The 24,663-nt window shown below is 53.1% G+C and overlaps 1 protein-coding gene and 1 long non-coding RNA gene across 11 annotated transcripts in view; one reads left to right on the top strand and one right to left on the bottom strand.

Annotated features, from left to right (window-relative positions):
- The window catches only part of RIPOR1 (RHO family interacting cell polarization regulator 1), a 45,651-nt gene that overhangs the window by 7,045 nt on the left and 13,943 nt on the right, over positions 1-24,663 (bottom strand). For 3 of the 10 annotated variants that reach the window (XR_015145562.1, XM_086351065.1, XM_086351066.1), the window contains exons 1-5: positions 2,231-2,386; positions 1,302-1,428; positions 1,035-1,187; positions 790-868; positions 48-71 (exon numbers count right to left, since the gene is read on the bottom strand). Coding sequence is in view for 9 of the 10 variants with exons in the window: in XM_086351065.1 (XP_086207191.1) it covers positions 48-71; positions 790-868; positions 1,035-1,187; positions 1,302-1,428; positions 2,231-2,249 (402 nt within the window). In the remaining variant the exon portion in view is untranslated. Of the gene's footprint in view, positions 1-47; positions 72-789; positions 869-1,034; positions 1,188-1,301; positions 1,429-2,230; positions 2,391-8,451; positions 9,139-23,012; positions 23,089-24,663 lie in introns of those variants that run through there. The other 7 variants (XM_086351069.1, XM_086351070.1, XM_086351068.1 and 4 more) reach the window with 5 other exon arrangements.
- Positions 16,071-22,714, top strand: LOC147353425 (uncharacterized). The gene is made up of 3 exons (XR_015145623.1): positions 16,071-16,206; positions 16,880-16,962; positions 22,681-22,714. It is a non-coding gene; the product is annotated as an uncharacterized LOC147353425 (long non-coding RNA).

The following is a 24,663-nucleotide window of genomic DNA, read 5'->3' as shown; positions in this document are numbered from 1 at the left end:
CCTACCTCTGAGTCAACCTCTTCCAACACCATTCTCTATACACTCACCTTGTCCAGGTCATACAGGAAGCCCTGCAGGGAGAGGTTGGGGGGAGAGGGACACATTAGGAGGTAGGAGAAGAACTCCAGCAGGGGCACCGGCTTGGCCAGACCATCCAGCGCCTTTCCCTCCCAGGGTTCCTCCTCTCACACCACAGTCTGCAGCCATTCCAGTCAAAGGGGGGACTGGCCTACCTTCTCACATGCCTGGTCTCTGCTGGTGTCAGAGATCTGGTCCCCAGGACCACTGCAGTACTCTTCCCCCTGCCTCTTCTGTGAGATCCCTCCCCTGGACCACTGCCTTTGCGACCATCCCTAGGAAGAGAGCTCTGCACCTCCTCATGCTTGGTTCCCCCTAACAGGGAACTCCTGTTAGACCCAGCAGAAATGGTTCTTTTTCCGCGAAGCCCTGAACTGTTACCCAGAAAAAACCACAGCTCTCGCTGAGGACCACCAAAACCTAATCTCAACATAATCTCCCGCTGTCCATGTCAGTGGGGTTTGACCCACCCCACTGGAAGTTCCCAGGGGGTAGGCACTGGGTCACAGGCAGAAAGTGCACGCAGCCTGGGAAGGCGGAAGAAAGAAACCTATCAGTTTTGCCTGATACCCCTTTTTTAGTCACACCTGGACTGAGTCACCCCAGAAAACAGCCCTGATGTTAGCCAGCACTGGCCCTGCCCAGCCCCTCAACACCACAAGAGCAAAGAGCATTAAACCAGGACATACAGGATGTCAACTCTTCACTCACCAGGCGGGAATTCCTCTTGGACTCCCTTATCTGTCCTTGGAGTTTCTCCTGCTCCTGCTGGTGCACTTCCAAATAAGCCCTGGGTAAACGGTGACCACAGAGTTCTCTTACTTCTCCAGCCTCTATCTGCCCAAGGAAGGGGCAGTGAGGAGAGGGAGTGAAGCTGGGGAAGGTTCCCATTAGCAGGAAGGGTAGAGGCCTTAGGGAGGGATCCTGGGACAAGGAGTTGGGAAGGCACTGCTTACGTCAGGCCTCGCTTGAGCGCAGTGTACACCAGGTCTAGGCGCTCAGGCTGCGGGACCTTGGGGGCCGGGTGCGCCACTGAAAACATCTTGGACACTCGGGAGAGCGCCGGGGGCTTCCTAGGGGGCCCCGGAGGACTGAAGGCCGGGAAGCTCCTGAAGAAGAGACTGCACTCAGAAAGAGGCAAGAAGTCCTCCCCCACACCCTCACTAGCACACTCCAACCCGGTTAGCCTCTCTGCACCCAGTCAGCCCCACTCTGCTGCGTACCTGGGCCCCCGCTCCTGGCTTACGAGGACGCCTGCGAAGGACTGGCTCCTACTGACCCGGGCGCTGAGCAGGCGGCGCTGCGGCCGCACCGACAGGGACATCATGGAATGAGTCCGCGCGGGGCTCCCTGGGGGTGGCGAGGGGGTTGGTGTCCAGCGCCAGTCAGGCCCCTGAAGCCCCCTCCCTGCAGCCCAGCCTGTTTCTCAGTCCTGCCGGATACCACCGCTTGCCGCCGGCAGTCCAAAACGCACCGGGGCCCTAATGACAGGGCGGCCGCGGGTGACTCGGTCTCGGACTCAGCGTGGCCTCGGCTCGGCCCCCACTTCCTGCAGAGGTGCAGGCTCCGCCTGCCGCGCGGGGCAGGAAGGGGGGTCGCGCTGGGACCCTCCCTGGGCTGGGAAGGGGCAGGAAAGGGGAGGGGCACGCAAAGAATGTGCGGAAGCGTCTGTTTACCCGGGCGTGGGGCGGGCTCCCCAGCCCTGCCCCTGACCTCCTCCCCCAAGTGGGGCCAGGAGCTCCCACGCCCGCACCCCGAGAGGCCGCGGGAGGTCACGGGGCGGGGCGGGGTGCATGCTTGGAGCCCAGCGGAGCGGTCTGGCAGGCCTGGCCTGCGCAGGTTGGGCTCCCCAGACCCGCCCGCCCCGCGGAAGCTGCTCCCCTCTAGCCGCCACCCGCCCGGAGGCGCCCAGAGCCCGGGGATTCCCAGGGTGGGGGGCAGTGCCGAGAAGGGCCCCGCCCCTCCTCTTCCCTGAGACTCCTACCGGGAAACTGAGTCACAGACAGCCGCCTTCGCCTGGACCTTAGAGGGAAGAGATCCTCGGCAAAGCCCCACACAAATCCGGCGAACCCCGCGCCCCGGGCGCCCAGAACTCGGCCCGCACGCCCCTGGGACAGCCCCGAAGCCTCCGCAGCCCCAGACGGGGTCCTACCTCTCTTCTTGGCGCTCATGGTAGGTCCGGGACAGCCCCTTAACCCCCGCGCTGGCCCTCCCGAGTCCACGCCGGCCCAGGGCCCCTCGGTGCCGGCCCGGCTGGCCTCCGTGCTCGCTCCCAGAGACTCTGGCTCCGGCTTCAGCTCCTCCCGGCGCCGCCCCCCGCCCAGTTCCTGCCGCCTGACTCAGCCCGCCGGGATGGGGCGGGACCGGCCCGATCAGGGGGGCACCGGGCCCTCGGCCCCCCTGGCTTCTGGGAGGGGTGACTGGGGGTTCCCCTCGGGCTGGGGACTGGCGGGGATCTTCTCAGCTGGGTCGAGCGTGGCTAAACCGAGTGAAGACAACGAGGGAGGGGGGCTGAACTGAGTGTAGTTAACACAGGGGGCTCATAGAGCGCCTGTTGGAGGGTGCTGAGAGGGCTAAGTTCAGAGGACTGAGAGATGGGGTTCTGGGTGTGTGAGGTCTTCTGAGAGAGCAGAAGTAAGGGCTGCGGGTGCTGAGTGGAGGGACTGTGCGGAAGGATGGCAGAGAGGCACCGAACATGAGGCGACCCTGAGGCTGAGAAGGGCGGACCTTGAAGTAGGCACAGGGATCAACCCCATATTATGTGCTGCTGCCCCCAGAAGGAAGAGAAGGAACTGGGTGCAGAGAGCCCCACAGCACCGTGCACCAACCCCATCCCTCCACCCACAGAAGTGGTGCTTAGTCTGGGGGACTCCCTCCACCCCTAGGCCATGAGGAGAGGATCAGGTCCCACTGCTGATCAGCGCCTTCTCTCTAGCAGAAACTGCCTCCTAAGACAGAGGCCCCATCCTCTGGCTCCCAGCTTGCATGGGCTGAATCCCCTTGGTGTTGGCCCTTTCTTGCCCCCAGTATCTCTCCATTGACTATCCCCATCCAATTCTTGCCTGGATAGAGGCCACCATGTCCAGGGTCCACTGGACATCTCATTCCGTCAGAGGGGCTAGGTGCTCCCCCACTCCTAAACACTCCTGCTCCCTGATGCTCCATTCAGCCGTCCTGGGCTTACTTTCTCCCCAAAAGACTGAGGTGGGCCCAGGCATCTGCATTTCCAGTCAGACACCCCCACCCCCGGATACAGATGCAGATGCAAGATGTCCTAGGATCCTAGTATGAGAAGTGCTATTTCCCCCTCCCTCCTTGAAGACAGTGCTGTGCCCCCCTCCTCTGGCAGCTATCGATTCCTGTGGATTGCCCACCTCTCTCTGCTCCCTGCAGCCACCCTCCATTGGAAGACCCCAGCCTCATCACCTGGCTCTGGAGTGCCCCCCTTCCTAAATCAGAACCACACTGACCACAACTTTCAGGCTCTCTCCATCACCCCCACCTCACCTGCCTTCTACCTGAGACCTCCTGAAGCTCTCAGCTCATTTATTCAACTGTTTACTAAGTAACAATCTTATTCTAGTCGCTGGAGAGGCAGCAGTTATTGCACAGACATGGCCCTGCACAAAGCTCATAACCTGCCTCTGCTTCCTTTCTCCCTGCCACCTCCATCCCACGTTCCCAGCACAGCCTTCTCCCCAGCCTGGATCTGCAGCCACCACTCCAGCTTGCCCGCCTGCTACCAATATCCGCGGCACTCTGGGCTACTCCCTTACCTGGCAGAAACCAACCCTGGGCAACCCAATCCCCTGCCTTCTCTGCACCTGCACACAGGCTAGTGGGAGCCACCAGAGGTCTTGGCACAGCAGCTGGGCTGGAAAAGAACAAGTCTCAACCTCAGCCAGGCTCTTGTTTCCCATGCGGGAAATCCTCACGTGTGGCCCTAGCCATCCCTCTCCCTTCCCATGGAAGATGTTTCAGTCTTTCGCCACAAACCTCAAACAAGTTCCAGTCACTCCCACATAAAAGGTGAAAACAACCCTGTAAATATCCAAATGCCCACCAGTAGATATAATAGAATGTTATACAATGAAAAGAATGAACAATATACAATTACATGCAACAACAGGGATGAATTCTACAGACATAATGTTGAGTGAAAGAAGAAAGACCACAAGAGAGGATACGTGTGAGTTGATATGATGTTCAAAACCAGTTAACCTGTGGTGGCAGAAGTCAGAATAGTAGTGACTATTAATAGCAGTGACACTAGCCCTGGGGAGCAGCGACTGGAAGGGAGCCCAAGGGGGCTGACAGGGTACTGATTATGTTCTGTTTCCTAATCTGGGTTCTATTTCCTGATCCTAGATGGGTGTGTTCCTTTGTGAAAATGTACTGTGAGCTGTCCACTTAGGGCATGTACCCTTTCTGTGTGAATATTCTATTTCAATACAAAGCTAACTGTAAATAAATCAACTATAAAAAGAAATGACCCCTCTGTGGACTCCCAGTCTCTTTCCAGCTACCCCACCCCTCACCCTATTTGGCTCTTTCAGAGCCAAGTTTCTTGAAGAGGTATGTCCACCTCCACCTCCTCTCCCCATCCACCCACTCCTCTTCCTACTCTGTCCAGTTTCTGTACCCAGCATTCCTGACTGGTCTGGATGACAAGGTTTCCAGTGACTTCCCCGCTGCTGAATTGCCTATTCAATGTTTAGTCCTTATCCTGCTTGATCTGAGCAAAGCTTTTCACTGGGCAGTTCTCTTCCTCTTCCTCAAGCCTTTCCTTCTTTGGATTTCAAGGAACACATCCCTGGCTTTCTACCTCTCCCTCTGGCTGCACATCTTACTTTCCCACAGGGGATCTGTCTTTCTCCCCATCCCCGAATTGTCCTCATCCTCCTCCCCACTCATGGACTGGGCCCCTCTCGCACAGCTCAATGCCATCTAAAGGTTCCCAGCTTCCTTCTCTCTTCCTTGCCCAAACCGTTCTTCTGAGCACCAGGCCTGTTCATCCAGCTGCCTGCCTGATGCCTCCCGGAAGCTGAGTAACAAACTGGAGTGGGTTACTAGGGATGTGCTGAATTTGAAGTCCCCAAACTAAAGTCACCACTTTGCTCCTCAAACCTGACTCTCCCTTCTCTCTCCATGACAGGCCCATCATCTACGTATCCAGTTGTTTAAGACAGAAACTAAGAATCATTCTGGATGCCTCAGTCTCTGTTACCCACCAACACATATACTCAGTCACCTACTCCTGCCATCTCTGGCATCTGTCCCATCACATCCACCCCCTCAGCTAGAACTCAAGTTCAAGCCATCGCCGGTTCTCACCTAGAATCCTACAACAGCTTCCTAATGGATTCCCTGTCTCCATGCTAACCCACAATGACCTGTTTGTTTGTTTTTAGTTTTATTTATTTGGCTGCACTGGGACTTAGCTGCGGCACTCAGGATCTTTAGTTGTGACATGTGGGATCTTAGTTCCCTGACCAGGGATGGAACCTGGGCCCCCTGCATCGGGAGTGTGGCATCTTAGCCACTGGACCACCAGGGAAGTCCCATGATCTGTTCTTCATTCAATAACAGCATTACCCCTCTTGAAACTTCAGTCACCTGACAATATTAAAAACTGTCCTTTATCAAGTGCTTTCTATGCCAGGCATTGTACTTAATTAATAAACATCATCTCATTTAATTCTGGCAACAACCCTATGGGTGAGTCCTATTAGCCCCACTTCACAGATGAGAAACCTGAGGCTAACTGGCTGTGTGACTTCAGGAAAAACATTTCCTAATGTTTCTGGGCTGCAGATATCCATCTGTTAAATGAGGATAACAACAGTAATAACAACAACTATCTCTCAGGGCTATTGGGAAGATGAAATGAGATACTTCCTCTATTGGGAGTTTTCGGGGAAGGGAGAATTGCATGTGGGGTAGGGAAGTTGGGGTGGATACAATACCTCATTGTAAGCACACAGCAAATATTAACTGCTGTTATTAACAATTATTAATCTGCCCAAGATGACCCAGCTGTTAAGTAGCAGGGCCAGGACCCTATATATCTTTCACATCCCTCTATTTGAACTCTTGTGAAACATCCACGGGCATCCCCCTACCCCAAGGATAAACTCCAGACTCTCTAACATGACCCACAAGACCTTCAGGCTCTGTTCCTCCCCTCACATACCTTCCTCCTCCCCTCACAGTCCTCTGCTCCCCCAAGGTCATTCTGTTCCAGCTACCGTGAATTCTCTCCAGGCCTACAAGCAGCAGCTCTCATTGACCCTATACCCCCTTCCCACTACTCTCAGCCTGACCAGCTCGCTCTCTTTTTCCTTTACCCTACTACTTCTTCCTTTAGGAAGCCTGCCCTCAATTGGTTCTCCCTTGTAGGCACCTCATAGCTTCCTCTCTCTGATCCCTGAGGTCACATAACTCTGTTGTCAGTTCTCCTTTAGGGTCTGTCTTCTAACCAGACTGTGAGCTCTGGGGGCTGAGGCCTGCCTGCTCTGCTCACTGCGGCGTCCTCCGCGCCCTGCACCAAAGCAGTGGAGGCGGGCAGGAGCTGAGTCTGCGCTGGAGGCTGATGGAACTGGGATGCTCTGAGCTGCTGCAGAGATACATTTCCAGTCTCTGTCCCCCCAACTCCCCTAACTCGTGGTCAGTTTCCTCTTCCCTTTCTTCCTTTCTGATTGTATCAGCAAGTGGAGTTTGCTGCCCGCTCCCCCCCCCTCACCCCCGCCACCCCCCTCCCCCCAAGATAGGGCATGGTAGGGGATCCCTGGGAGTCTGGAACTGAGTGGGTGGGCTGGACTCAAAGGAGGCTGACCTTCCCATCAATTTTCTTTCTCTGACTGGGCTTCTGCCACAGGGATCTGACGGTCCAAATGACCAGCACAATATTAATCTAACTGACAATTCCAGGGGGTGACTAGGCAAGATCTCCCCTGCCGGGGGGCGGGAAGAAAAGCTGAACCCCTTGAGCTAAGAGAGAGGGTCTACCTCAACCGGAGGAGGGGCTGACTGATAAGTCAGGGGACTCTCTGGACTCGCCAGCCTCTAAGTCTGTTCTGGAGATGGGAAAGAACCCAGGTCTCAAGGGTGTTGGGACCTGTGGCATGGCCAGCTGGAGCAGCTAAGAAAGAAACACTGGTCGCCTGCGTGGCCCCAGATCCCACAGCCTTCAATCCCCTCTTCAGGCTGAAACTGCTGCACTTATGTGGGGCAGGAGGTCTTGCCACCTGTCTGCCTAGCTCAGAGGAATGCCAGGCCAGCCACTTTCCCGGGAGTCCCCCAGCCCGCCCCGCCCTACCGCAGGGCCGCCCAGGACAGAGGTAAACAGACGCTAAAAATAACCCGGGCCAGGGGCGGCTACGAGGAAGAATGGGGTCCCTCCCGAGCCTGCCCCTGTCTCCATGGCAACTGCCCCAAACCCGGCTGCTGACGTCATGCCGCAGCTGCGGGAGCAGGGAGGGAGAGGGGCCGCGGTGCTGCCTGGGACCCCCCACCCCGGAACCGGGCGGAGGCGGCCGGGTGGCCTCACTTCCTGCCGGCCCCCTCCCTGGTCAGCTGGTCACATTCCCCGGACGGCGGCGCACTGGAAGCCTGTGGCCTCCCCCGGGCTGGGCCTAGCAGAGGCGCTAGTCGAAGCTGCAGCCAGCGAGGGGCCCGCAGTGACTCAGCCACGTCCTCCTTGCCTGCTTTTCCACCCAGGGAGGACCCAGCCCGGTGCCCTGTGTGCTCCCCTCACCCCCACCCATTTCCAGGTACCCCTCTGCAACTGCTGCCCCACAGGACCCAGGACAGGGAGGGCGGGCTGAAGTAGGAAATGAGCCTCCTGTCTCCCTGGACTATTTTGTACCTCACACTCCAGTTCTCATCTCTCCCCCAACCCCATCTCTACCCTCCATGCCAGGGAAGTAGTTAGTACAGTGGCAATACTTAAGACCTGGGTCTAATTCCCACTTCTCTCCAAACCAGCTGTGTGACCTTCAGAATATTACTTAACCTCTCTGGGCCAGTTTCTGCATCTGCCAGATTGTCTGTTAACCGTCCTCAGAAGGCTGTGCCGACAATTGGGCAATACAGGCCCAGGGCAAGCCCCGCAGATGGCCCATCTTTATGTTACACTAGACTGCACACAGTAGGTGCTTGGCCCGCCAGCCAACCCCGACTTGTATTAGAAAGCTACCCAGAACTGGCTGAGATGGGTCAATCTCTGAGGCCAGACTCTAGTCTCAGGGAGAGGAGAATAGAGGGTGCTAAAGCCAGGCTTACCCAGAACCCTAGCCCGGGTGAGCAGCCCCTTCCCCAAACCGGTTCCGCAGGGTGCCCAGGCCTGGCTGCTTGCAGAGTCCCCACACCAACCTTTCATTTTCAGGTACAGGGTCTGTTCCCCCACTGAACCAGGCGATTCTCTCCAGCCTCCGCCAGATTTGGGCGAAGAGTCCAGTCCAAGACCAGATTGGCTACCTCGGGTCGGGCCCCAAAGCGGCTTAGTCCAGCCGGTGGAGCCAGAGAGATTAGCTCATCTAGTAGGCTGGCCTGTGCCCCTCGGGGCCCTCTCCCCATTCCCAGCTCAGTTTCTCCCGCGGCGAGGGCAGCGGGGCTCCCGGTGAGCGTCCGTGCCAGCACCCAGGCTGACGCCTAGGACCCACCCTCAGGCCTGGCCCACCCCAGAGCCCCAGGGCACGGGCCGCCTGGGCCTGGCCGTGGGAGGGGAGGCGGCAGCGCCGGGTGCGGCAGGCCCCGAGGCGGCAGCCTTTGTGGCCCTGTTCCGCGCCCGAGGGGAGGGTAGGAACGACACCGTGGTGCCTGGGTCCCGGGAATGGGGCGACACGGGACAGGGCCGCAGCGGGGGCTGCAGATCCGGGACTCCCCAGACGGGGGAAGGCACCAGAACCGCCGCCCCGGGCCCCGGAAACGGCGGGGACACTCACATGGCTGCGCTGGCTGAGCGGACCTCGCTCTCTCCGTGCACTCGTCGCTGCCGGGTCAGGTCGCGCCGCAGCTGCCGCTGTCGCCGCCGCCGGTGCCCGCCCCTCCCTCTGCTCCGCCGCCTGCCGCCCAGACGCCCCGCTCCTCCCCTGGCCGGCTGGGCCCCACCCCCTGCGCGCCGGAGGCTCTAGCACCCCTGGAGGCGCCCGCGACTCGCTCCGCCCTCTCTGCTAACCCGGCAGGGGGGTGGCCCGCGGCGTCCACCGGCTTGACCGGGCAGGGTGGAGACGAGAGGGATCCTGGAGGTTACGCAGGCGCTGAGAGTTCTCAGCGCTTGGAGTCGGGATCCACGGGAATTGGGCGGCTTTCGGAGAACCATTAGCAAAGGCAGGAAGGAGACATTCCTTCCTATTGCTGCTGCTGTTGCTAAGTCGCTTCCCCCAAATCTAGTGCACCGGGGAGCCTGGCTTGCCTGGTATCTCCACAGATCCCGTGGGCTCCACGAGAACTTTCAGGCCCCTATATCTGAAACAGGTCCTGGAGCGGCCACTGCTGGGTTGGGCTGGCTGGAGGAAATGATCAGGGCCAGTTTCAGGGAGCGGAATAGGAAGGCCTGAAGCCTGCTCATCAGACAGACACCTTCTGGGTCTGGACACTGCTTCTCAGCCCTGCCCCTCTGCCAGCCTCAGTTTCCCTGCTCTGGGGGCAGGCTGCCCTTCCTGCCACTATCTGGCCAGTAAGTCTGAGCTCTTAGCTAGGCCACGTGTTTACCACTCCCTGGGTACCAGCATCTGTGGAGCTCAGGCTCACTCTGGGAGCATGGGTGAGGACCCTGGCAAGATCTGGGTACCTGCTGGCCAAGGGGGCCAGAACCCAGTCTTTTCAGTAAGGGGCTACAATGCTGGCTCTCCCCTGGAGTGGGCTGAGGTGGAGCTCATGGCTGACCTCACACTGAACTCAAAGGGTCAGCTCCACTCCCCCACCCTTCCCCTCAGTAAAATAACACTGGTCTTCTCCAACCCTGAAAGCTCTCCAACCCTGAAAGCTCTCCCACCCATCAGGCTTCACTCTGTAGTCCATCATCTTTAGAGGCTGCACAGATATCCAGAAGTGGTTTGAGGGATTTTAAAAGATTTCTAAATATCTGCCTCTTTTCCTCCTGAGGGTTGGTCTTGACTATCCAGAGGTTTGGAGTGAGGGCGGCATGGGCCCTCAGGGGCACTGACATCCTCTCCCTCATCCTCTCTTACCAGAGACACAAGTCACCCCATTCTCCCCCGTCTCCAGCTCCTCCTCTTTGCCTTCCTTTGCAGCACCCTTTTTTTTCTGTATCAGTAGACCTGGGGACTGCTTCCAGAGACTGGGTTCTTCTTTCTGTTTCCTCCACCCTATAATATCATCCAGTCACAGGACTTCATCCATCCACTGCTGAACATCCCAAGTCTTCCTCTGTGCAGAGCCCTCTCCTGTTCTGAGCCCCTGGATGACCCACCAGATCTCATGACCTTCCCAGAGGGACTTTTCTTCCCTGATTCTCATTTCTGCAAAGCACCACTGCAAAACACCCAGGCTCCCACCTGAGCGAGGCTGGGCCTCTCTGGAGCTCTCAAAACTGGCACCAGTCTGTCCGTGCCCACGTGTAAAGTCATCTTCACAGCAAGGCAAACTCTGACCACCTTCTCTGAAGACAGCCTCTCCTTGGTACTTTCTGTCCCCACGTCCTATGGACTCATGCCTTTGTGTCACCACCAGGAAGTGCGTGTGCTCATGTGTGCTCACTGTGAGGCTCTAAGCTCTGTAGGTGATACAGCTCTCCTAATGTACAGCTCTCCAGTGTCCCTGGCTCACGAATTCAAAAAATTCCCACTGTTGAATGAGAGTGAACGCACGAGTAAATGCATGAACCCCTGGCGTCCCTCTCTCTCACCCCACCTCAATTCAGCCTCCTAGTCCTGTAGACCCTATGCCCTTAACATGTCTCACATTCACCCCTTCCCTGCACCCATCCTGCTACCAGAGGTTGTTCTGTTGTTTATTAATTCACTCGACACTCACTGAGGACTCAGGTCTGGTTGCATGTTGGCCCACGGGGCAGCAGTGGCATACAGTTGTCCTGGTGCCCTTGCTTGGGGCTTCCCAGGTAGTGCTCAGTCAGTTCAGTTGCTCAGTTGTGTCCAATTCTTTGTGACCCCATGGACTACAGCACGCCAGGCCTCCCTGTCCATCACCAACTCCTGGAGCTTGCTCAAACTCATGTCCATTGAGTTGGTGATGCCATCCAACCATCTCATCCTCTCTCATCCCCTTCTCCTCCTGCCTTCAATCTTGCCCAGCATCAGGGTCTTTTCCAGTGAGTCAGTTCTTCACATCAGGTGACCAAAGTATTGCAGCTTCAGCTTCAGCATCTATCCTTCCAATGACTATTCAGGACTGATTTCCTTTAGGATTAACTGGTTTGATCTCCTTGCTGTCCAAGGGACTCTCAAGAGTCTTCTCCAACATCACAGTTCAAAAGCATCAATTCTTTGGCACTCAGCTTTCTTCATGATCCAACTCTTACATCCATACACAACTACTGGAAAATCCATAGCTTTGACTAGATGGACCTTTGTCAGCAAAGTAATGTTTCTGCTTTTTAATATGCTGTCTAAGTTTGTCACAGCTTTTCTTCCAAGGAGCAAGCATCTTTTAATTTCATGGCTGTAATCACCATCTGCAGTGATTTTGGAGCCCAAGAAAATAAAGTCTGTCACTGTTTCCATTGTTTCCCCATCTATTTGCCTTGGAGTAAATAGATGGGACCGGATGCCATGATCTTAGTTTTTTGAATGTTGAGTTTTAAGCCTGCCAATTCAAGAGACGTAAGACAACACTTTGATCCCTGGGTTGAGAAGATCTGCAGGAGGAGGAAATGGCAACCCACTCCAGTATCCTTGCCTGGAGAATCCCATGGACAGAGGAGCCTGGCGGGCTACCGTCCATGGGGTCGCAAAGAGTCAGACATGACTGCAGTGACTTAGCACACACGCACGCACACACTGATGAGGCAGCAGTGATTACAGGGGCTTACTAGGGCACTGTCGAAGGAATTCTTTCTTGGTCTGGAATTCCACTTCCAGAAAATTCCCACTTTTAACAGACGACGCCCTTGCTCTTCACAGTCATCAGTCTCTGTCTGGTGTCTGGCCACATTTCCGCATGTGGCCTTTTCTGGCCTTCCTGCCTCCTCCTATGTACCTAACAACTCGAGTGATTTTTTTTGGCTGTGCCATGCTACTTATGGAATCTTAGTTCTCCAACCAGGGATCAAACCCAGGCCCCCTGAAGTGGAAGCATGGAGTCCTGACCACTGGACTGCCTAGGAATTTCCTTGAATGATCTTTTAAACCATGTATCAGGTCATATTGGTTCCCCAATGTCCTCAGGGTAAATCCAGACTGTGGTGGGGCCTCCAAGACACAAGAGATGTGGCCTAGATGACCTCATCTCCCACCTGTCCTGCCAGCCCTTCCTGCTCTGTTTCCACCACATCAGCCTCCCTGAGGCTCCCTGGACATGCTCCCTCCTCTCTGGCCTTGGCCTCCTCTTCCAGCTTCCCTTCTCCGTGGATGCTCCTCTCCCTTATTCACTTGAAAAACAGCTCAAACGTCACCTCCTCCTAGAAACCTGTGTCCTCTGGCTTCCCACTCACCCCTTCTGAGGACCTATCACCACCTACTGTCCTTGTCTGTGACCAGTCCTGGTTCCCCACCCTTTTCCCACCAGGGCCAGGGATGGATGGGGCGACCTCCAGCAGACAGGACCCCCAAGGCTTCACCTGGCCCTCTGCCACTCTGTTCAGGGGTCCTGAGGGAGGGACAGTGTCTGAGAATCAGGGGGTGCTAGAGGCCTCTCCCAAGTAACCAGTGAGCCAGGGGAGGTAGGACTCAGCTGAAACCCATTTCACAGAGGCCTCTTTCTGTGGTCAGAGGAAGGGGTGGAGTCTGAGCTTCAGCTCAGCTCACTGAATCCTAATCTGTTTGGCTCTGAGTCGGGCTCATTCCCTGAATAGTCCTCTCCTGGCGCTGGCTGGGAGCTACGGCAGAGCCCTGAATCATCTTCATTCCTGGAGGAATGGGCTCTGCTCTGAGAAAAAAAATCCCTCTAATAGATCTCAGAGGGTGGTGAGAACCATAGTGAATCCCAGTTCCTCACATATGGCACAGCTAGTTCCACTTTTGAAAGTAATGCAGTTTGAGTCCCAAAACCCAGGAAAATGGAAGCTTCCCTCACCCTGCCCCACTCCCACCATGGCTGTGAGGGAACAGAATAAAAAGTCTGCCCCCCAAGGTGCCTGTGGTCACACACCTCAGTACACATTCATTCATTCACCAGATACTCACTCAGGAAGCTTTCGTGTATGCTTGGCCCCGGGGGTACCAGAAGTAAGGGGACAGAGGTCAGGCCCCCCAGTCCCTGAGCTCAGGGGCTGTCAATGAGGACAGATCATCCCTGAGTCTCTACACCTCTTATGTCACCAATGCGAGTGATTGTGACTGTGTCTGTGTGCACATCGGTCTGTGTGGGAGAAAGTGTGTGTGCTGGTTAGGAAGGGCTTTGTAGGGGCAGGGCAAGTTGAAGCCCCAAGAAGGAGCCCCCAGAAGGACTCCTTCGGCAGGCAGGCAATGGGCAGGTCTTCGGAGGAATGTCTGGGGAGAGAGCACAGCAGAGTTCAAGGTGCAGTAGGGAGGAGCAGCCTCCTTTGCTGGCAGGAAGCAGAAAGTGTGGTGGGAGAATTGTGTATGTGTTGGGGGATGTGGACACCTGGTGATGGGCTTTGGGCACTAGCTTAAGAGTATGGAGGGTGATAGATAGCCTGGGCTTTAAGCTGGGGAATTCTGTGGTCGTGCCTTTGGTTTGCAAAGGTCACTCAGGCAGTGCTTAGGGGGGACAGGTAGAGGCAGCAAGGTGGCTGCTATCATTTCCCTGCTAAAGTCACGGTGGCCTGAGCCAGAATGGGGGCAGTAGAGATAGAGACATTTAAGAGAGGCTCAGGAGGTAGAATGGAGGGCTGGGGGCTGATGGGATGTGACGTCTAGACAGGCCAGCATTCTAGATCATGCCAGTTTTGGGTCTGGGTGATGGGTGGATGATGGTATTTTTCAATGATGTGGAGAGGCCTGGAGAGGCATGTTATGGGAAGGTGATATGGTCAGTTTGGGCAGGTGGCCTCTGAGGGGTCTGGGGACTAGCCATCCAGGAGGAGATGGCCGGAAGGCAGTTGGACACATGCATAGAGGAAAGAGGGATCAAGGCTAGAGACAGTTCAGAGGTGATGATGGTCAACTCGTTTACCAAGAGGTCACATGAGAGCAGGAGGAGGGCACCATGCTCTGCTAAGGCACTTCAGTGAGTGGTGTGGCAGTTGTGGGCTTGAAAGGGGGTAAATCTTGGGCTGTAGGTATGCCTGTTCCTACCACCAACTCCATTCACCTTCAGTCCCAGCCTGGACCACCTCCAATCACAGCTACTGCCCACTGTGTGTGTCTGAGAGTTGGGCATAATAGGGAGTGAGGGTTTTGTATCTCTGAATAGGGAAAAGTGCTCAACACAGTAGTCATGGAGGGCTGGGGTAAGGCACCAGAAAAGCCACTCCATTCTCCAGTAGCAGGAGCCTCCTTGACTCAAACCTGCATCCACTGCCCCCAAGAGCCATCAGGAGTTTCATCCCTGAGCCAGAATTGGGGCAGAGGCTCAGGAGGTAGAATGGAGGGCTGGGGGCTGATGGGATGTGAGGTCTAGAGAGGCCACCATTCTAGATCATGCCAGAGTTTTGGGTCTGGGTGATGTGTGGATGACGGTATTTTTCAATGATGTGGAGAGGTCCAGTTTTCATGCCAGCAGTGGCCATCATCTCTGGGCATAATTTCACCTGGCTTTATTTTCTTCTTTGTATTTACTTATTCAAAGAATGGTTTGCAATAAACATGTCATCATTTTCAAAGACACCATGGCCCCTTACGCCATGCATTCAGGCATTTCCAGGCCTGCCACTACACCAGGTGGGGGTAAGCTTCTACTCCAGGCACATTAGGTGACTTCCCTGGGTTCTCTCTCCCAGGTGGGGCCATCTCTGCCACTGTTCCTGCTGAGCCAGCTTTGGCCTCCAGGGGGATCTGTGAGCAGGGCCTTGGTGGGGTGGGGTGACTGTGTCCCTCAGGCTGGGCAAGGCGCTCTTCCTTCCTTCCTGAGACTCCCTTCTCCTAAGGGACAAGTGGGAGAGATGACCATGCCTCTCCCAGATCATGGGATGAGTTGTTCCCCTGGGACCCATTCAGGCCAGCCCCCCTGGCAAAGGCTACAGTGGGGCGTAGCTTATTTCTGAGTTCCTTTCTGCTAGAACTGTTCTGACAGAGATTTGGAGGGCGTCGAGGTGGGCAAGGTCCTAGCCACTTGGCATCGGGCAATACCCACGGCAATACCCACCACACGTGGGATGACAATCTGGAGGCCAACCATCTTCATCAAACCGACCCCTGCCCTGCCCTAGCCAAGCCCAAGACTTACGGTGTTGGTCTTTGGCGCCACCGTGTGGGAAGTCTCCACACTGCAGTAACAAACAGGCTTCACAAAATACCGCCAAACTCCAGGGGGTGCCCACTTATCCCAAGTTACATTTTTGTAGAAAGGTGTGTGCACTGGAGTGTGCAGTGCACAAGTTCTTCAGCCCCGTGCAGCGGTCTTGCTCACACTCAGACCTAATTACATATCACGGTCACTGGGGAAGCCCACTACCACCATTAAACCCCCCTTCACTGCTTGAGCCTCTTTGTAGAAAGGTCCCTGACCTTCAGCTTCTCAGTCCTCTCTGCCTTTGACTTGACCGCCCCCCTCTTCTGAAACTTCTCTGGCTGCTCTGACTGCTCCTCTTGGGTTTCTAGCTGCTGCTCTGGCTACATCTCTTGATGCCCCACAATGGGCTTCACAGGGTGCCGGGCCCCCTCCCCTCATCCTTGATTCTTTTCCCCAGCCCATCCTGACAATGTCCAGGCCTTTGTTTCTGTTCCACAGTGATGCCTTGAGCACTGGCTCCCCATCTCTTGTGCTGTTTCCCCACTGAAGATGACCCTTGGGCATCCCAAACTCACTGTGTAAAGTCGACCCCATCTCGTCTCCTCAGAACTGCTCTCCCTCCCAGGTTCTCAGGTTAGTCTGGAGCGGGGGGGCCTTTCCTCTGACACCTCTTCAGCCACTAGGTCTGCCCCATCCTCCCTGCCCCTTGGCCAAGGCACCACCTGCAGTCCTTTCCTTGGTTTCACCCAGCCTGGTCCATTCCCCACAGAGCCGCTGGATGGCTCCGGCGTTATCAGGCCCTGTGCCTTCTCACTTCCCTGCTGGTCCTTACTCTCTGGCCAGTTCCTCCCCATGAGGTCCCAGCTCTAGCCAGACTGAACTTCTTTGTTCCCCGAATACATCCTGCTTTCCTATGTCCCCGTGTCCTTGCATAAGCTGTTCTAGCATCTTTTTTCTCTTTCCCTCACCTGGTGCCTCCTGACCACCCTTCAGGTCTCAGCTCAGACACTACTTCCTCTGGATCCCAAGCCAGGTCAGCAACCTCTTCTTTGCTCTCACAATGCCCTGTGCTTCTCCTGCCACAGCCCTTGTCTGCTTCCTCTCCCCAAAGGGTCACCTGCTCCTCTCCAGGGATCTGACACCAAGGCTGGTTCTAGATCAGGCACCAGACTCTGCCCAGTTCCCACACTCAGAGGCCCTAGATCTCCAAAGTCATCAAGCTGCAAAGACAGCAAGGCCAGGCCTGAGGCCAGTGAATCTGTGGCCAGGCTGGGATGGGAACCAAGATGCTTACCTTCCCTCCCAGGACTGCCCTGCTCCCCGAGATGTCATTGTTGAATTGAGTCAGGATTCTGGAAGGCCCGAAGGACTCTGACCAGCAGAGAGTTGGTAAGTCTCTGGCCTGCGGGGAAGGCGGCCATCAGCCCAGTCTCTTTGGAAGCCCAGAGAGCTGGCAGAGGCTATCCCAAGAGGCAGACTGGTGTGAGGGGGACTCCAGGCCAGCACATCTGATAAAAGTATCTAACAGGACTCCTTTCTCCCACAGAGCTGTGCAGCAGGAGTGTGGCCTGGATGTCACACAGGGAGGGCCTGAGGGCGGTGGTGGCAGCTGTGTGGGCCCCTGGGTTAATTATTAATACCCCCAGAGTCACATGGAAGAGAATGTGCTGAGGAGGACCTCCCCCACCTGGCCTCGGCTTCTTGGGGCCAGAATCTCTCCAGGACTCATCCGGCTCCCCACCAGGCTGGAGTATGAAGATCAGCTCGGTCTTCCCTAAGGCCTCAGCTCTCTCATCCCACTCTGGCCCCCAAGGGACTCCCGACTCTTCCCTGAGACTTTTCTGTGGGTTCCCATCTCTGGGCCTTCGCTTTTGCTATGCCCTCTACCTGCTCCGTGCCTGGGCCCAGCTCACTTCCTCAGGGAGCTCAGTAAACACTGGCAAATTGAATCGCTCAGAAAATAAACAAAGTGTCAAATATACTGCTTGACACTTAGGAGATGTACCTCCCTAAATAGGCTAAGCAAACAAATAATCCAAAATGAGAAAAGAGAAAGGATCCATCCAGTCTTTTCTTGTGCTTCTGTTCCCCAAACTGCTCTCCATTCATTTCTTCCAAGGAGTCCTGTTCTCTCTGATCCAGGCCTCTGCCTGAAATTTAGCCTGACTTTCAATGTGTCTGAACAGTCCTATCCTAGGTGTCAAGAAGCCTTTGAGGCTTGGCACAGTGGCTCACACTTTGAATCTTCCTCCTGTCGCCTGGCACAAGTGCGATGACTTGCTCAGTGGCTGTGAATTCTGTTGGATTAGGACTGGTTGCGGGGCCTTGAAACACTGGGGGATTTTCTCCCTCTCTAAAGCTGCCTGGATAATTTGCCCAGTTCGTTTTATCAGTCATTCTAAATTGCCCCAATGCACAGGCTCTCACTTGAGCCCTGTCTGGTCCCTTGCTGTTTCTCTAGTCTTTCTCACTGTCTCACTGTTGGTTTTCTTCAGTTCCCACAAGAGCATAGAAACTTGACAGCTTCACAGTGAAGCTAAAAACCTTCTCCAAGCCTCTTCCTTGCTTGTTTCCTGGAGTCTGTCTTCTATCTCTCTTGGCTTATAAAGCCAGTGACTCATTTACTGAGCCAGGAGTCTCCGCCGGGCTTTCTTTCTTGTAGGAAATATGAAAGGAGCAGGTGACACCGTCCTTCCTGCCCACCCTCTCTTGGTCCTGGCTTTTAAACTTTAACCCCCCAGATATGTTGTATCATGAGCAGTGGTGGAATTGCTGGTTTACTCCTTGACATAGGTAGCCCTCCTTAAACCAGGGCTCTTGTATCCCCAGTGGCTCAACTTAAGGCGTTTTCAGAGTTTTTGGATCCCCAAACTCCACAAGGGCACAGAATCACCTCTGTTTCCTTGCTAAGTTTTCACATAATCACAACCTCTGGCTCCCCCTGGAAATCTAGAAAACTATAGAAATATACCTAGTGCCCTTTCAAGACGCCAACCCTTCTCATCCTTCTTAGGCACTAGAAATCATACACATGCATAATTTCTAATCTGTGATAGAAATTTTCAAATGAAAATGATAGGGTTGCTCATCAGCTGTCCCTGGCAAGAATTTTCAGACCGAACTGATGGAATCGTACAGACATCACCCACATTCACCCAGATGACCTGGGAGTATGTGGGTGCCTGTCTGTGTGAATTCTGAGACTCTGTGGCAGCGGGGTGGGGGGTGGGATGGGATTTTAGGAACTGTTGATGCAACTGTTTGGATGCGGGTTAAACAAAGAGTGTGTAAAACCTTAGTGGGTGTTTGAAAGCCTAGGTATGTGTTTGTGTTAAATTCCTGAGGGTCAAAGGCACCGCTTGAATAAAAAATGCTTTGCATTTTTTCACTGTTTTCATTTCAGTGACGCAAAACAGAGGGATGGCTCATGGATAGTGAGTTAATCAGGCTTAAATGAAGTCTGAAGAACAATGCTGGAGGAGTCCAATAACTCTTATCATTATCTTCATAGTCATCGTCAACAACAGAGGGTAACAATAGTCATCATTTTTGAGGACCTAACAAGTAGCATTCTGCTGTGCATACAGACACACACACACACACACACACATACAGGTATCATGGCACATACAGATCAAGGCAGTCTTAACTTCTATGGGTCCTCTATTCTGCACTTGTCTTGGAATCTTTTACCCAGGACCTGTTTTGTGGGATTCAGTGCAAAATAAAAGTGCAGAGCACCTTGCTCAGAACAATTATGAATTTCAAGATGGCGACAGCAGAGCATTAAACAACTGTGGGACCCTTTCGAGCAGGCTGTGACAAAACAGCTCTCAGGCCCATGAAGCAGCTCTTGCTTTCACCTCTGGCTACGTGCACTGCTCAAAATTTTCTCCACTAGGGAGACCTCCTCTCACAGCTGGGGGTGTAATGGAAGAGCAGTTCATTTTCAGTTTGTCTCCTTCATACCAAGACAATGTGTCCTTGAACCAAGTTTGGGGCTTCTCCCCTTCTATTAGCCATTTTCTGGATACACCACATAATGTATGGGTGTGAGATGATGTAAGAGGCATCAGGGCAACAGTGTTAGGCAACACTGGTGTTTGAACCATCTGTTTATAGATATCAGTTATACTATTTGGATCTGCCTAAGCTTGATCTGGGATATACAACATCTAAACAATGATGGATTGGATGCCTGGCCTGACCAACCTAATGATTCTGTGGGTCTGCCAGCACCCAGATCATGACAGGCAGGTCTAGCCACATGGTCACATGACCACCCACAGTCATGAACTCAGTCAATTCCAAGGTCAGCAATTACTCTTCTAATGTTGGCTGGGGCTTGCCCAAGGCTCCCTACAGCATCTTCCTCTACAATGGAATCTACCTGATTGTTTGATGGAAGTGGCAGGACTGCTCATACTGTAGCCTTGGACCTGCTGCAGAGTTAATTCCAGTTCTAAAAATTACTCAAAGGGACTTCCCTGGTGGACTAGTGGCTAAGACTCCATGCTGTCAATACAGGAGACCCAGCTTCAACCCCAGGTCAGGCAACTGGATCCCACACGCCACAACTAAGACCTGGTACGGTCAAATAAATAAATGTTTAAAAGTAAATAAATACCTAAAAAATTTTTTTATCACTCAAAATTAGCACAGAACCTGATAAATGATTGGAATAGAGTGTCAAAAATGGTATATTCTTCCTTCACAATCCAAACAGGAACAGAGGCATAAAAACAGAGGAAAACCAGAAAGCAAGTAGTAAAATCCTGGAACTAAGTCAACCATATCAATAATGTGTGTAATGATTAGATGTAAATGTACTAAAATACCAATTAAAGGGCAGAGATCCTCCAGTGAACAGAAAAGACCCAACTATTAATATATGCTGTCTATAATAAGGCTCACTTTAAATATAAAGACACGAATCAGGTGAAAGTAAAGAATGGATAAAGATATGCTAAGCAGGCAGTGAGCCTAGGAAAGCTGTGGTGGTGGTAATGCTATCAGACATGGTGGACTTTAAGGGGATGAGTGTTACCCAAGCTACACAGGGAACTCCCTATGGACATAATTATAATAATCATACATGCATGTGTGTGTGTGCAGCAACAGAGCTTTGAAACATTTGAAGAAAAAAACTGACAAAAACAGGGACGAGGCTAAACTATAACAATCATTGAAGCTTTTTACACCCCACACCATCAGAGGACAGAATAGTTCTGGACTAAATAATGAGGAAACATACAGAAGAGCAGAAGAACTTTGTCAACCACCCTGACTGGAAGTGACATTTACAAGCATGAAACTCAACAGCTGCAGCAGTCACTTTCTTTTCCAGCAAACGTGCTACCTTCACCATGATAGACCATATGTTCACCCACCAAACGATATTCATAAAATCCAAAGAATGTGCCAAGTATGTCCTCTGCCCACAGTGGAAGGAAATGAAAATAAATGACAATGAGATACATGGAAAAATCTCAAATATTTGGAAATCATACAACACACATAAAGAATCCATAGGTCAGAGACATATTAAGGGAAATTAGAAAATATTCTGAATGGAGTGATATAAAACCTAAACATATCAAAACTTATGAGATATCCTGGGGCAGTGGTTAAGGGAAATTTATGGCTTAAAACACATTGTAGAAAAAAAAAAAAAGTGGGGAGATTCGTCCCCCAGTGTTCTCAAGGCTTCGTGGCAGCAACGCAGAGGACAGGCACCGCAGGGCAAGAGACACCTTTCTCTTGATTTCCTGCTACATGCTCCCACCCCTCACACAGCAGCCTGCAAACTCTAAAATACACAACCACTGTGTCTCTCCCTTGCTCTAAACCCTCCCACCGCTCCCCACTGCTTCAGGGCGAAACTCAAAAGGGACCTCAGCAGGCTGACCTTTCATGACTTTGCTCCTACTCACCTTTATCTCCCTTGCCTCTGGGTGCTGTTTGCCTGTGTGCTACATCTGGCTTTCTGAACTGTCCCTTGAAATCAGGAGCGTTTTTTCCCTCCTCTCCTTTTCCCCTAGAACTAGGGTTGCCAGATAAAATACAGGACTCCCAGTTAAACCTGAATTTCAAATAAATAATGAACAATTTTTCAGAATGTCCCCAATATTGCATGGGGCGCGCGTGCGCACACACACATGTATATATATACTAAAAAACGATTCGCTGTTTATATGAAATTCAAATTTAACTGGATGCTAAATTTTTATTTATTTATTTGCCAAATCTGGCGACCGTAGCCAGAACAGGTACATGGTACTCCATCTGCCCTTTCTCTGCTTCTCTGCATGGGTGACTCCTTTTCAAGAGTCAGGTCTTAGCTTAGAAATAACATACCCACCCCCTGCCCCTCTCGCCCCACCCCCCCCCCCCCCGCCCCACCTCGCCGCCCCTGCCCCCTCACCCCCTGCCGCCCCCTCGCGCCCCTCCCCCCCACAGACAGTTCTCCCTCCCCCTTTCTCAGGCTGAGGCTACAGTCGTCTCATTTCTGTGCCTGAGCTGTGCCCACCAGGCAAGGTAGGTGGCCTGGTATGAGGCCCACCTCATTCACTGCTAACTCCTCATCCTCTGGTACAGTGTCCAGCACTTGGTGGCCACTCAATAGGTACTTGTTGAAGGAACAAGCACTGATCTAGGACCCAGCTGTGGGGATAGCAAGCTGGCCTCTTCTGCCCCCTCCACCCCCAGTAGGGGATGCATCAATTACCTATCACTGCAAACAAACCACTCCTGACATTAGTAACTTTAAAACGCCGCAAGCATGTAGTTTGCTCATGAATCTACAAAATGAGCCGAACTCAGTGGGGACAGTTCATCATTGCATCCTGCACCCCCTCCTCCCAACACACACACAGCTGGCGCAGGAGAATCCAGGTCCACGAGGACTCCCTCACAAGGCCTTCACGTGCGCGCTCTATGCTGCTCCCCTCCACATGTGCCTCTCCATGGGGTGGCCTGGGCTTCCTTACAGCACTGCAGCTGGGTTCCAGCAGCAACATCTCAGAGGAGACACAAAAGGGCAGACGCTAGTTTTCTAAGGCCTAGATCTGGAAACTAATACAGTGTCATTTCCACCATATTCTACAGGTTAAGTAGCTGTGGAGTCCATATTCAAGGAGACGGGTCATAGACCCCCATCTCTAAATGGAACAATACTAAAGAATTTCATGACTGTGTTTTAAAGCGACCACAGGAGAGAACACTCACTACCAAGGAACTGACAGAGCCCAGCCTCAGCACCAGGCTGAGTGTGTAATGGGTCACAGGATGCTATTCTTTCCATAGGTGAGTGTGCAGCACAGATAGATCAGTATGTTCAAGGAATCTGGGAGTGAGATAGGGCAGGAGGATGGAGGGAGGGAGCAAGGGAGTGAGAGAGATAAGGAAAGAGTCCTCCCTCGGAGGATGAAGCAGCTCACCCAATGCAGGCACTCATGAGAACGGCACCTGAAAGAACGCTGTGCAGCTGGCACCTGTCAGGGGTCCCTTGGGATGCTGTAAACAAAAAATTCCAAGTTGAATTCTTTTCTTTTTTTTTTTTTTAAATCAGTCTATAGAAAGTTGACAGAATAGTCAAATGAACAACACATACACCTGTCACCTAGTGTCGCCAATGGTGAACATTTTACTGCATTTGCAATTTGAAAGTAAGTTACAAATAAGGTACTTCCCTACCCAGTCCTTTGGCCTGCATTCCCTCCTGCCCCACCCCCGCCCCCTCCAGCAGTGTACTCTCTGCACCAGTGGTTTCAGCCAGGGGTGATTCTGTCCCCCAGGGGATAGCTGACAAAGTCAAGTGGAGACTTTTTTGGCTGCTGGCTGTACCATGCGGCATGTGGGATGCGGGATCTTAGTCCCCCAACCAGGGATTGAACCTGTGCCCCCTGCAGTCGGAGTATAGAGTCTTAACCACTGGACCAGAGACATTTTTTGATTTATATTTTTTTTAACTAAGAAAAAAATTCATGTAACTTAAAATTCACCATTTAACCATTTTCAAGTGTTTCTCATGACAAGAGGCAGCCTTCATTCCTGTGTGCTCAGTTGTGTCTGATCTTTGTGACCCCGTGAAATGTAGGCCCCTGAGGTTCCTCTGTCCATGGAATTTCCCAGGCAAGAGCACTGGAGTAGGTTGCCATTTCCTCTTCCAAAATCTTCCCAACCCAGGGGTCGAACCCAAGTCTTCTGCACGGGCAGCCAGATTGTTTACCACTGCACCACCTGGGAAATTTTATTCCTCTGCTAATCCTAAAACATCTGACTCTTCAGCTTGTTGCACCTGAACGGGTTTGGTGCTCCTGACACCTAGTGGGCAGGGACCAGAAATGCTGCTAAATTCCCAGAGGACAGAATTATTTGGCCCCAAAATGTTGAGGCTAAGAGAGCCCCTCTGCACTATCAGAGCACCACCATTACATTCATGAAAATCAACAGCCATTCAGTCACTGGTCTCAAGAATGTCCCTTGTAGCATTTTTATTTCAGTTCAGGAGACAAGGTTTACATATTTGGTGGTGAGGTCTCTTTAGTCTCTTTTAATATAGAAGAGTATTCTCTGCCCTACACTTGGTCTTTTTGTCTGATTACTTTTTGTAGGAGTCGAAGCCAGTTTTAGCACTGGATACAGTATTCCGGATTTACCTGATTGCTTCCTCAAGATCAGATTCGTGGTAAACCATGCTGGTAAGAATACTAGTTTGATGATTACTGCATCACATCAGGGGGCTCATAAGATGAGGTTGCTATGCTATTTATGATACTGAAATTGGATGATGATGTAGCTCACAAGATAGAAAGTGCTGCCCTCCACACCCCACCCACCCAAGCAAGGTGTCCAGGCAGCCGCCCTAGTTGGCTTAACCTTTCTGAAGACCAGTGATAGCCTGGGGAGGCTGACTCTCACCCAATAGGGAATCCTCAGGCCTTCTTCCTTCTCTTCTGGACAAGGGGAAGGCCCCGAGAGCCAGCAGTTCCCCTTGCAGGCCCCAGGGAGCAGGCCCCAGCTGAGGTCCTGAGAGGCCTTAGTTCCCAGGAAGAAGAAAACTGAAGTGCAGGCATGAGCTGAGCCCCT

Source organism: Bos grunniens, chromosome 18 (assembly GCF_055505025.1).
Source record: "Bos grunniens cultivar Pamir isolate PY7600 chromosome 18, Bosgru_T2T1.0, whole genome shotgun sequence".
NCBI lineage: Eukaryota > Metazoa > Chordata > Mammalia > Artiodactyla > Bovidae > Bos > Bos grunniens.
The sequence above is the reverse complement of the archived record's forward strand: the minus strand, read 5'-3'. Positions and strand labels throughout refer to the sequence as shown.